Raw genomic sequence first — 13,688 nt, 5'->3', positions numbered from 1 at the left:
CTGACCACTTCTCCATCCACTGGGTTCTTTTTTGCTCTTCATTACATCTAACTATTCACAACTGTCTGTTCCTTCGCTGCTTCTCTTTGTGCATTTTTTCCCAATCTCTGATCCTGCTATCAACTGAACAAATCTCTAAATTTCAGTTTAAATTCCTGAGTGACATAGATTGTTGGTGAAACCCGGAAATTGGTACAACTTATTCTGCCTCACTTCTCAAAACAACAGCAACAGGGAAGCGATCCCACAGAGGGGCCTGCATGTGTGCACAAAGAAGGGGGCCTTTCTCCCCCTACTCAACCGAAGGCCAGCTCCCCCACCTTCAGTCAATCCCCCCCACCTAACCGCACTCCGCCAGTCCAAGCCTGGGTCCCATACTCAAAGGGCTTCTCCGGGTGGGTCCGTTGAAGCCCTTAATGGTGGTTAGAAAAGCCTATTCACACCTCACTTCACACTGGAGTCAGTTGGAAGCAGCGGGGAAAGCCCTCACAGCCTCAGCGTCCCGCACGACCGGCCCCAACACCAGCCCAAGCCGGCTGCGACTTGATCTTTCCCCCTTCTCTGTTTTCTCCCCCGGAAGGGAAGACCAGCGCCACTGCCAAGTACCGAGACGGCGGCCCTGACTCGGCCGCCCGCCGCCAGGGGGCGGGCCCCCGGAGGGCAGGGGGCGGGGCCGGCGGGGTGGGAAGGGGCGGGGCCGGCGGGCTGGCTCTGGCTGTCGTCGGCCCCCACCTCAGCAGCAGGAACCGAAGTCGCTGCCGCCAGGGTCGCTGGTCGCCCGCGCGCTGTCTCGGCCGGTCCCGCAGCCATGGAGGACTTCATTGTGATCTCGGACGACAGCGGCTCCGAGAGCTCCGGGGGGACCCGCTCGGGCCGGGCGCGGAGGCTCCGCCGGGCCCTGTCCCGGACCCCCGGCGCGCTGCCCCGCCGGACTGTGGTGAGTGAGCGAGCCGCCGCTCGCCGAGCCCCGCTGCGGCCGGAGCCCCCGCCGCTCGCACAGCCCTCGACCCACCGCGGCTCCGCCGCCCGCCCCCGGGCGCCTCGCAGCTGCAGCCGCTTCCCGCCTTCCCGCTGTTACTCGCCCCGAGGAGCGCGGCGGGCCCCGGGTCGAGACGCTGGGCCTCCCGGGCTCCGCGCTCAAGCCCGAGAGCGGCTGGGGCTGGAGAGTGGCCGCCGGGCACATGGACGAGGTCCTGGCGCGCCAGGTGCGGGGGCCGCTGGAGCCCACAGGCGGCGGCGGTCCTCAGGCCAGGCCGCGGGCTGCCCCGAGCCTTGGGCGGGGGCCGGGGACACACGGGGTCCCCTGGGGAGACCCGGACCTCGAGGCGGGCGTGCGGGAGCGCGTAATTGTTTAGCCTGTGGTGTGGACAGATGTGTGCAGGGAGGTAACAGGAGCCCGGGCGGGGAGGGAGGGAAGCTGGGGCCTGGGCCCGACGGTGGCCAAGCTCCAGGGCCTGGCAGTCGAGCGAGGGGCCGGATTTTGGAGTTGTGCGGGAGGGCGGTTTATGGCGCTTCGCAAACATTTACCAAGGTCTAAAGGAATAGGGAGGGAAACATCCACGATTTCTTTACCCCTCGGGCTCATTAGTCTTTGTCCTTCTGCCTAAAGTGGTGAATAAAACATCTATGGTCCCTGCCTTTCTAGAATCCTCCACAGATATTTATTGAGCCCCTACTATGGGCCAGGTGTACTAAGAGCTGGGGATACGATGAACACAACATTCCTGCCTTCTGTCATAGAAGGTGATAGAATCAACAAGTAGCTATAGAATACTCAAAGGATGGGAGGTGGGCGGGGCTTTTTCGGTATCAGGAGACTCTCAACATCAGACTTCCAACAATCTTCCTAGCCTCTTAAAGCCACACCCCAGAAATAACAGAATTGTCAAGCTGATGTTATTTGTAAACGCCTTTCTTCCTGTGTAAATACTTAATCAAGGCAAGTCCAGCTTCTGCTCCTCCAATCCCCTTCCCAGCGTCTTGAGTCCCTAAGCCTCCACTGTGAGCCACTTCTGTGTCTCAGGTATAGTGTTAAATCTAGGAGGTCACTATAAGAATGAATGGCATGCAAAACCAATTAACCTATACTGCTGTGTTGCCATGGTTCAAGCAAGAGGAATTCTCTATAACTTTCAGTAAATAATTTAGAAGAGATGGACAGACAAGAGATTTTCTTTTCTTTTTTTTTTTAGACAAGAGATTTTCAAGGTAAAAGTGACTGGATGTCCCTAGTACAGTGTGGGGGACATACTAGATATATCTGTTGGATGAAAGAAGGTTGACGGAATGGGGGAGAGAGCAGTTCAGACGGTCGTTTGATGGTGACAGTGAATATAACAGAAGCAGGCTTAAGGTGGCAGAAAAGCTGCATTCAGTTTGGGCCTCAGAGGACTTGAACTCTGGAGAACAGTCAGGATTGAAAAGATTTGGTAGTTATCTAAATAGAAAGAAGCACTGAAGGTCTCATTATGATTGAGATAATCAAGGGAAAGAATGTAGAAAGAAACAAGGTGGAAGAAAAAAGTACTGCAGAATAACCCTCAGCTGCCTCTCCTAGTTTTTCCTCTTCCCTCCTCCTCCTTCTCTCAGCCCCCCTTTAACTTTGTACTTCCTACCAACTTCGCTTTTTCCACCCAAGTGGTGTCCACCTCCCATCATCCTGAGCCAGCTTCCTCCTTCAAGTGTACAGATGTCATCCTTAGCCAAGTCTGTGATATGTGCTATAACCCTCCTTGCACACACATAGGGGTGCTCACAAACTTCCCCTCCTCCTCTGTGACCACTCAATCAAGCATTTTGAGTGGGAGCTGTTTAGAACTGAAGAGAAGTGAAAGGTATGTTCCAGAGTAGCACCCAATGTAAATCTCACTTCTCCAGATATTTACTCCAGCTTTCTCAGAACTCCTGGCTGGTTCTCCTTTTATCCTTCTTGCAAGTTATAAGGGTGGTAGGATAACCGCACAAAATATCAGAGGCATTAAGAGACTCTCAAGCCCCTTTGTCCAGGTTTTCTCTGTTTAAATCAAGAACGCCCCCAACTCTACTTCCCAATCCGCCCAACAGCTCTGGGAGCTTTGGCAAGTTCTGTTGTCTCTTTCAGCTTCTGCATTTGAGAACATTAATACCTACCTGGCAGGACCATTAGAAGGTTTTTAATGAAAAAATGCAAGGATAGTGCCCAACATAAATGATAGCTTTTGCTACACTTTATGCTGTTTTCTCAAGCTTGGCAAGCAATGAAATAAAAGAAACAAGTTTTGTGATTTTTTTTTTCTTTTTTGCAAATATTGACTGAGGGGAAACAACTTGCTTGAATTCAGGAAATCAGAAAGCCACCTCCTATGCTGAAGTTGATGTTTCTGAACTTCTGGTCTTAACCTGGGCTTTAGACTTCAGTAAGTTGATGAAATGTGTCTGTGTTTTTTATATTTACTGCTTCCCCCTCTTCCCCCTACACACACACTTATAAAAGCAGAACATGTTCAGCTAATTTTGGTTCGCCTAATTACAAAGATTGAGAAATGTATACAAAAGGAAATTTTAATTGCCATTAATCTCACCATACAAAGATAACCAATGCTAACATTTTGAAGTATGCCTGCCTAAACTTTTCTTTGTGAGTGCCAGTGTGCGCTCATACACAAATGTGTCTCCCACTGTGTTTTTGCAAAAATGAAATCTCGCTATACTTCTTTCTTTGGTTTGCCTTTTTGTCTTAATACACTTTTCTACATCAACAAATATACATTTTCACCAATATTTATAATGTATTTCATTATACAGATTTATAATTACATGTACCTTTTCCTATAAATGGGTATTATGTTGCCATTTCTAAATTTTCTCTGCTATAAAACAAGTCAGAAATTTCCTCATAAATAATCTTTGTGCCTTTGTTCATTTGTTTGTTTAGGATAAGTTCCTCTTAGAAGTGAGATTGCTAAGTCTAAAGGTATGCCCTCTTCCAGGACTTTTGATATATATTGTCAAATTTCCTACAGAAATTGTACACCAATTATATTTTCACAGTACCCCTTTCTCTACTACTTACTTACCCCTAGATACTGTCAATTTACCAAATATGTAAATAATTATGGAACACTTACTATATGCCAGATACTCTTGTTGGCATACAGTTGCTAAGAATGCAGCTAAAAATACAAAACCAAGGCCCTGTTTTTGTGGAGGTTTCATTTTAGTCAGAGGGAGACAAAGAGTAACCAATCACATAGGTGTCCTATCAGATGATACACAGAGTGTTAGAAAGAAAAGTAAGACATTTTTGGTTTTTCAGTATTTGCTGGTTTGATAGCTAGATTCTGTGAGTTGTCATGGTTTTAATTTTATTTTTTGGTTGTAGGTGGTGATTCATTCTCTCATTAAATACTTGTTGAGCACATGCTCTGTCCCTGGGTACCAAAGGTGAACAAGGTGAAAGTGTACCTATGTTCTGGGGAAATAGCAATAAACTAAGAAATAAGTGAACAGTATAATAGAGAACAACTTGGGTGGGTTTGGGAACGTTAGATTGTGTCTTCAAAGAAGACCTCTCTGAAGAGTTAATATTTGATCTGAGAACAAAATGACAGATTTGTTAGGAGAAGATCTTGGGGAATAAAGTAACAGCAAAGGGTGTAGCAACAGCAAAGATTGGAAATAAGAAGGCGCATGACTAACTGGAGGAATCAAAAGGCCAGTGGGGCTAGAATGTAAGTGACGGACAGAGTTGGAAAGCTATGAGAAGTAGGTGGACTAGACTATATAAGGCCTGTAGACCACGATAAGGAATTTGGATTTTATTCTTATGTAATAAGAAATCTTTGAAGGGTCTTAAGCAGGGGAATAACATGATCTAATTTATATTTTAAAAAGTGACTTTAGCTACTGTGAGAAGAAAAGACTGTAAGGTAGGGTGACCATATAATTTATCATCCAGATGGGGATCCTTTTGCAAATGAAAGAGGTTGCTAACTGGACAGGGTGTCAAACAACAAGTAGAAACTGAAACTGTCCCATACAAACCTGTTTCACTTTACTGTAAGGGAACAAAAGTGGAAGCAAAGAGATTTGTCTTGGAGGTTGCAGTAGTAGTCCAGACCAGAGATCATCGTAGCTTTGTAGGTGGTGCGACTAGATAACTGGAGGGATATGGAAGGTACCAATGAAGAAAAATCAACTGGTCATAAAACAGCAGGACCCTGAGGTCATTGCCTTGTACGTCCTCTGCCTTTTGTCCGTGGAAAAACTTTAGCTACATAGTAAGTTTAATCAGAGAAGTAAGAACATGCAGAAACAAAGGAAAGCAGTCAAGGAGACCAAGTAATAATAATTTAGTCCGTAAACAAAGTCAAGGACCTTTCCTTCCTTCTCAAGCACTATAGATAACATTCTGAGCCAAATCCTGTGAGCTGTCTTATGGTTACTGAAACCCCAACCAGGTAGAAGTTAACCACATAATGACCAGACTGTAACCATGACATGAAGTGAAGTGAAGTCGCTCAGTCGTGTCCAACTCTTTGTGACCCCATGGACTGTAGCCCACCAGGCTTCTCTGTCCATGGGATTCTCCAGGCAAGAATACTGGAGTGGATTGCCATTTCCTTCTCCAGGGGATCTTCCTGACCCAGGGATCGAACCCAGGTCTCCCACATTGCAGGCAGAGGCTTTAACCTCTGAGCCACCAGGGAAACCATGACATAAGCTGCCACAGTTCCAAGAATTGGCTTCAAAGAAGTGAGAACAAACCAACCCTGAAACTGAAGACTAACTGTACTTAAAACAACCAAGGTGACACTGATCAGACCACTGATGACCAATTTCAAGGTGATTGTCAGAGCTGACTGTACAGTTTCTGCATGTAGCCCCTTCCCTCAGCCTATGAAAGCTCTTGTCCACTGATTTTCAGGGGGCGGAGTTGGCCTTTAGACAGGTGTCCACCCTCTACACCCCCCATACCCTAGCTGCTGGCATCCAAAGTAAAGCAAACTTTCCTTTCCAACAACCTTGCCTCTTTATTGACTTTTTGAATGACAAGCAGCCAGACCCTACTTTTGGTTACAGTCCTGATCCTTGGTTGTGGTTAATGAGGGGAAAGCGAGATTCCTGAATGATGCCTTGGTTTGTCCCTAGCAACTGGATGCAGGTTGGTGTCAGTCATTGACATGAGGATGTCTTGTGGAGGAACAGGGTTAGAGGAAAGATTCATGAATTCTTAAATGTAGTGTGCTATATCTGTGTGAGTGTGTGTATATATAGTTTATGAGAGTTAATTGCCTGTTTTTGTCCTGGTGGATTTTTTTGTTTTTGTTTTACTAATTTGTCAGTTTTACTTGGACTTCTCAGGTGGTGCTAGTAGTAAAGAGACAAAAGAGATGTGGGTTCAGTCCCTCAGTTGGGAAGATCTCTGAGAAGGAAATGGCAACCCACTCCCATATTCTTGTCTAGAGAATCCCATGGACAGAGGAGCCTGGCAGGCTGCAATCAGTAGAGTCAGACATAACTGAAGCAACTTAGCATAGTTTTACTTACATAGTAAAGACTTTTAATAGGTTGGATTGGGTCCTCCAAAAAGATGTGTTGAAGCTCCCAGTGCCACTACGGAATGTGACTTCATTTGAAAATCAAGTCATTGCAGATGTAATCAGTGAAGATGAGATCATAGAAAGTAGGGTGGGCCCTTAGTCTGATATGAGTAATATCTTTATAAGATGTGAAGACAGAGGAAGAACACTGTGAGACTATGGGAGTTATGCAACTGCAAATCAATGAACACCAGAAGGTAAGAGAAGGGCACAGAACAGTTTTTCCCGACAGCATTTAAGAGAGCGTGGTCCTACAGACACCTTAATTTTGAACTTCTGAGCCTCCAGAACTGTGAGAAACAACAGAAAGACCAGGAACAAGTCAAGGACATCCTCTCTCACCAATGCTTTTCAGCATTGTACTGGAAGTCCTAGCTGATGTTATTAGGCAAAAAAAAGTGTACAGATTAGGAAAGAAGAAATAAAATTTTTACTCAGAGATGTCATTATTGCCTATGTAGAAAAAAATCCAAAAGAATTAGCAACCAAAAAAAGATACTAATAAGTAATAATAGCAACATTATAGGATGCAAGGTCACTTTACAAAAGTCACCACTTTCCTGTATACCAGCACTGAACAAGGGGAATTTGAAATTAAAAACATACTACCATTTACATCAAAACTGTAAAAATTAAATACAAATCTCATAAAACATCTACGAGAGAGATCTATATGAGGAGAACTGTAAAACTGATAAAATATATCAAAGAAGAAATAAATGGAGATATATTCCATGGTCTAGAAAAACATCTGCTTTATTGACTACACCAAAGCCTTTGGCTGGATCACAACAAACTGTGGAAAATTCTGAAAGAGATAGGAATACCAGACCACCTGAGCTGCCTCCTGAGAAATCTGTATGCAGGTCAAGAAGCAACAGTTAGAACTGGACTTGGAACAACAGACCGATTCCAGACTGGGAAAGAAGTCTGTCAAGGCTGTATATTGTCATCCTGCTTATTTAACTTATATGTAGAGTACATCATGTGAAATGCTGGGCTGGATGAAGCACAAGCTGGAATCAAGATTGCTGGGAGAAATATCAATAACCTCAGATATGCAGATGACACCACCCTTATGGCAGAAAGTGAAGAGGAACTGAAGAACCTCTTGATGAAAGTGAAGGAGGAGAGTGATGCTTAAAACTCAGCATTCAAAAAACTAAGATCATTGCATCCAGTCCCATCACTTCATAGCAGATAGATGGGGAAACAATGGAAACAGTGTCAGACTTTATTTTCTTGGGCTCCAAAATCACTGCAGATGGTGACTGATGCCAAGAAATTAAAAGACGCTTGCTCCTTGGAAGAAAAGCTATGACCAACCTAGACAGCATATTAAAAAGCAGAAACATTACTTTGCCTGCAAAAAAGATCTATTTTGTCAAAGCTATGGTTTTTCCAGTAGTCATATATGGATGTGAGAGTTGGATCATAAAGAAAGCTGAGTGCAGAAGAATTGTGCTTTTGAACTGTGGTACTGGAGAAGACTCTTGAAAGTCCCTTGGACTGAAAGGAGATCAAACCAGCCAATCCTAAAGAAAATCAGTCCTGAATATTCATTGGAAGGACTGATGCTGAAGCTGAAACTCCAATACTTTGGCCACCTGATGAGAACTAACTCACTGGAAAAGACTCTAATGCCTTCTGATTGAAGGCAGGAGGAGAAGGAGACAGCAGAGGATAAGATGGTTGAATGGATGCATCACGGACCTGATGGACGTGAGTTTGAGCAAGCTCTGGGAGTTGGTGATGGACAAGAAAGCCTGGCGTGCTGCAGTCCTTGGGGTTGCAAAGAATCAGACACAACTAAGTGAACTGAACTGATCGCATGTTCATGGAAAGGAAAACAATATTGTTAAGATGTCAGTTCCTAAGAACCTTATCTATAGATTCAGTGCAATCCTGATCAAAATTCTAGCAAGTTATTTTGTAGATATCAGTAAACTGATTAACGTTTATATGGAGAGGCAATTTGTTCTTGTTCAGTCACTTACATGTCTGACTGCTTGAGACTCTATGGTCCTCGCTTCCCTGTCCTTCATTATCTCCTTGAATATGCTCGAACTCATGTCCATTGAGTCAGTAATGCTCCCAACCGTCTCACCCTCTGCTGCCCCCTCCTCCTGCCCTCAATCGTTCCCAGCATCAGAGTCTTTTCCAGAGTTGGCTCTTCGCATCAGATGGACAAAGTGTTGGAGCTTCAGCTTTCAGCATCAGTCCTTCCAATGAATATTCAGGGTTGATTTCCTTTAGGGTTGACTGATTTTATTTCCTTGCTCTCCAAGCGACTCTCAAGTCTTCTCTAGCACCACAATTTGAAAGCGTTCCTACAGCACTCAGCCTTCTTTATGGCCCAGCTTTCACATCCATACATGACTACTGGAAAAACCATAGCTTTGAGTATATGGACCTTTGTCAGCAAAGTGATGCCTGTGTTTTTTAATATGTTATCTAGGTTTGTCATAGCTTTCCTTCCAGGGAGCAAGCATCTTAATTTCATGGCTGCAGTCACAGTTCACCATGATTTTGGAGCCCAAGAAAATAAAATCTGCCACTATTTCCACTTTTTCTCCTTCTATTTGCCATGAAGTGATGGGACCAGATACCACAATCTTAGTTTTTTGAATGTTGAGTTTTAAGCCAGCTTTTTCACTCTGTTCTTTTCAGCCTCATCAAGAGGCTCTTTAATTCTTCTTCACTTTATGCCATTAGAGTGGTATCATCTGCACATCTGAGATTTAAAAGGTAATCTTTTTATTTATTTATTTTGAAGGATAATTACTTTACAGAAATTTTATTGTTTTCTGTCAAACATCAGCATGAATCAGCCATAGGTATACATACATCCCTTCCCTCTTGAAACTCCCTCCCATCTCCCTCCCCATCCCACCCCTGTAAGTTGATACAGAGCCCCTGTTTGAGTTCCCTGAGACATAATGCAAATTCCCATTGGCTATCTATTTTACATATGGTAATGTAAATTTCCATGTTACTCTCTCCATACGTCTAATCCTCTCCTCCCCTCTCCCTGTGTCCATAAGTTGGTTCTCTATGTCTGTTTCTCCATTGCTGCCTTGCAAATAAATTCATTGGTACTATCTTTCTAGATTCCATAAATATGCTTTAGTATACAGTATTTATCTTTCTCTTCCTGACTTATTTCACTCTGTATAATAGGCTCTAGGTTTATCCACTTCATTAGACCGGACTCAAATGCGTTCTTTTTTATGGCTAAGTAATAACCATTATGTATATATACCACAATTTCTTTACCCGTTTATCTGTTAATAGACATCTAGGTTGCTTCCATTTTGTAGCTATTGTAAATAGTGCTGTAGTGAACATTGTCTCCCAGTAATCTTGATTCCAGTTGTGATACATTCAGCCCAGCATTTCACATGATGTACTCTTCATATAAGTTAAATAAGCAGCATGATGATATACAGCCTTGATGTGGTCCTTTCCCAATTTTGAACCAGTCCATTGTTCCATGTCTGGTTCTAACTGTTGCTTCTTGATCCACAGACAGGTTTCTCAGGAGACAGGTAAAGTGGTCTGGTATTCCCTTTCTCTTTAAGAAGATGCAATAACCAACTGAATATTGGAGAAGAGCAAAGTCAGAGGACTGCCACTTTTGACGTCAAAGCTTACTACAAACCGCAGTAATCAAAACAGTATGGAATTGGTAAAAGAATAGACAAATAGATCAGTGCAACACCATAGAAAGCCCAGAAATAGACCCAAATTACGCTAGTCAACTAATCTTTTACAGTGGAGCTAAAGTAATAGAATGGAGCAAAGATAGTTTTTTCAACAAATGGTGCTGGAGCAACTGGAGAGTCACAGGCAAAGAAATGAATCTAGACACAGACCTTACAACTTTCATAAAAATCAACTCAAAACGTGGATCACAGACCTGAACCTAGGATGCAAAACTGAAATTCCTAGAAGATGGGAGAAAACCTAGACCACTTTGAATTTGGCAATGATGTTTTAGATATAACATTAAGAACATAATCCATGGAAGAAATAATTGTTAAACTGAACTTCACTACTACTAAAAACTTCTCTGTGAAAGACAATAGAATGAGAAGATAAGCCACAGACTGGAAGAAAATATTTATGAAAGACACTGATAAAGGACTGTTACTGAAACTATGCACATAACTCCTAAAATCGACAGTAAGGAAACAAGCAACCTGATTAAAAAATGGGCAAAAGACATAAACAGATACATCATAAAGAAGGCATACAGGTGGCAAATAAAGGTATGAAGAGAAGTTCAACACCATACACCATTAGGGAATTGCTAATTGAAACAACACTGAACTATTATTGCATTTGGATTTTAGAATAGACAAAATCCAAAACACAACAACAAATGCTGGTAAGGATGTGGAATAGTAGAATTCTCATTAATTACTGGTGGGAAAGCAAAATGGTACAGCAAATTTGGAAAACAGTTTGGCAGTTTTTTATAAAACTAATGTATTCTTCTTTGCATGAAATGTTCCCTTGGTATCTCTAATTTTCTAGAAGATCTCTAGTCTTTCCCATTCTGTTGTTTTCCTCTATTTCTTTGCATTGATCGCTGAGGAAGGCTTTCTTATCTCTTCTTGCTGTTCTTTGCAACTCTGCATTCAGATGCTTATATCTTTCCTTTTCTCCTTGGCTTTTTGCTTTGCTTCTTTTCACAGCTATTTGTAAGGCCTCCCCAGACAGCCATTTTGCTTTTTTTGCATTTCTTTTCCATGGGGATGGTCTTGATCCCTGTCTCCTGCACAATGTCACGAACCTCAGTCCATAGTTCATCAGGCACTCTATCTATCAGATCTAGGCCCTTGAATCTATTTCTCACTTCCACTGTATAAACATAAGGGATTTGATTTAGGTCATACCTGAATGGTCTAGTGGTTTTCCCTACTTTCTTCGACTTAAGTCTGAATTTGGCAATAAGGAGTTCATGATCTGAGCCACAGTCAGCTCCTGGTCTTGTTTTTGTTGACTGTATAGAGCTTCTCCATCTTTGGCTGCAAAGAATATAATCAATCTGATTTGGGTGTTGACAATCTGCTGATGTGCATCTGTAGAGTCTTCTCTTGTGTTGTTGGAAGAGGGTGTTTGCTATGACCAGTGCATTTTCTTGGCAAAACTCTATTAATCTTTGCCCTGCTTCATTCCATATTCCAAGGCCAAATTTGCCTGTTACTCCAGGTGTTTCTTGACTTCCTACTTTTGCATTCCAGTCCCCTATAATGAAAAGGACATCTTTTTTAGGTGTTAGTTCTTAAAGGTCTTGTGGGTCTTCATAGAACCTTCAACTTCAGCTTCTTCAGCGTTACTCGTTGGGGCATAGGCTTGGATTACCATGATATTGAATGGTTTGCCTTGGAAATGAACAGAGATCATTCTGTTGTTTTTGAGACTGCATCCAAGTACTGCATTTCAGATTCTTTTGTTGAACATGATGGTGACTCCATTTCTTCTAAGGGATTCCTGCCTACAGTAGTAGATATAATGGTCATCTGAGTTAAATTCACCCATTCCATTCCATTAGATATTAAGAAGAGGTGGCAAGAATACACAGAAGAACTGTACAAGAAAGATCTTCACGACCAAGATAATCACGATGGTGTGATCACTCACCTAGAGCCAGACATCCTGGAATGTGAAGTCAAGTGGGCCTTAGAAAGCATCACTACGAACAAAGCTAGTAGAGGTGATGGAATTCCAGTTGAGCTAGTTCAAATCGTGAAAGATGATGCTGTGAAAGTGCTGCACTCAGTATGCCAGCAAATTTGGAAAACTCAGCAGTGGCCGCAGGACTGGAAAAGGTCAGTTTTCATTCCAATCCTAAAGAAAGACAATGCCAAAGAATGCTCAAACTACTGCACAATTGCACTCATCTCACATGCTAGTAAAGTAATTCTCCAAGCCAGGCTTCAGCAATACGTGAACCGTGAACTTCCTGATGTTCAAGCTGGTTTTAGAAAAGGCAGAGGAACCAGACATCAAATTGCCAGCATCCGCTGGATCATGGAAAAAGCAAGAGAGTTCCAGAAAAACATCTATTTCTGCTTTATTGACTATGCCAAAGCCTTTGACTGTGTGGATCACAAGAAACTGTGGAAAATTCTGAAAGGGATGGGAATACCAGACCACCTAACCTGCCTCTTGAGAAACTTGTATGCAGGCTAGGAAGCAACAGTTAGAACTGGATATGGAACAACAGATTGGTTCCAAATAGGAAAAGGAGTACATCAAGGCTGTATATTGTCGCCCTGCTTATTTAACTTACATGCCAAGTACATCATGAGAAACGCTGGGCTGGAAGAAACACAAGCTGGAATCAAGATTGCCAGGAGAAATGTCAATAACCTCAGATATGCAGATGACACCACCCTTATGGCAGAAAGTGAAGAGGAACTCAAAAGCCTCTTGATGAAAGTGAAAGAGGAGAGTGAAAAAGTTGACTTAAAGCTCAACATTCAGAAAGCGAAGATCATGGTATCTGGTCCCTCACTTCATGAGAAATAGATGGGGAAACAGTGGAAACTGTGTCTGACATTATTTTTCTGGGCTCCAAAATCACTGCAAATGGTGACTGCAGCCATGAAATTAAGAGATGCTTACTCCTTGGAAGAAAAGTTATGAGCAACCTAGATAGCATATTAAAAAGCAGAGACATTACTTTGCCAACAAAAGTCCATCTAGTCAAGGCTATGGTTTTTCCAGTGGTCATGTATGGATGTGAGCGTTGGACTGGGAAGAAAGATGAGCGCTGAAGAATTGATGCTTTTAAACTGTGGTGTTGGAGAAGACTCTTGAGAGTCCCTTGGACTGCAAGGAGATCCAACCAGTCCATTCTGAAGGAGATCAGCCCTGGGATTTCTTTGAAAGGAATGATGCTGAAGCTGAAACTCCAGTACTTTGGCCACCTCATGCGAAGAGTTGACTCACTGGAAAAGACTCTGATGCTGGGAGGGATTGGGGGCAGGAGAAGAAGGGGATGACAGAGGATGAGATGGCTGGATGGCATCACTGACTTGATGGACGTGAGTCTGAGTGAACTCCGGGAGTTGGTGATAGACAGGGAGGCCTCTC

At 43.2% G+C, this 13,688-nt stretch overlaps 1 protein-coding gene across 1 annotated transcript in view; it reads left to right on the top strand.

Annotated features, from left to right (window-relative positions):
* Nucleotides 1–713: 713 nt before the first annotated feature.
* Nucleotides 714–13,688, top strand: part of SIMC1 (SUMO interacting motifs containing 1) — an 82,843-nt gene continuing 69,868 nt past the window's right edge. Inside the window, exon 1 of the mRNA XM_027971463.3 lies at nucleotides 714–937. Coding sequence (XP_027827264.1) covers nucleotides 809–937 — 129 coding nt within the window. The 5' untranslated portion in view covers nucleotides 714–808. The remainder of the gene's footprint in view (nucleotides 938–13,688) is intronic.

This window comes from Ovis aries, chromosome 7, assembly GCF_016772045.2.
Source record: "Ovis aries strain OAR_USU_Benz2616 breed Rambouillet chromosome 7, ARS-UI_Ramb_v3.0, whole genome shotgun sequence".
Classification (NCBI taxonomy): domain Eukaryota; kingdom Metazoa; phylum Chordata; class Mammalia; order Artiodactyla; family Bovidae; genus Ovis; species Ovis aries.
This window is presented reverse-complemented; position numbering and strand designations above follow the sequence as displayed.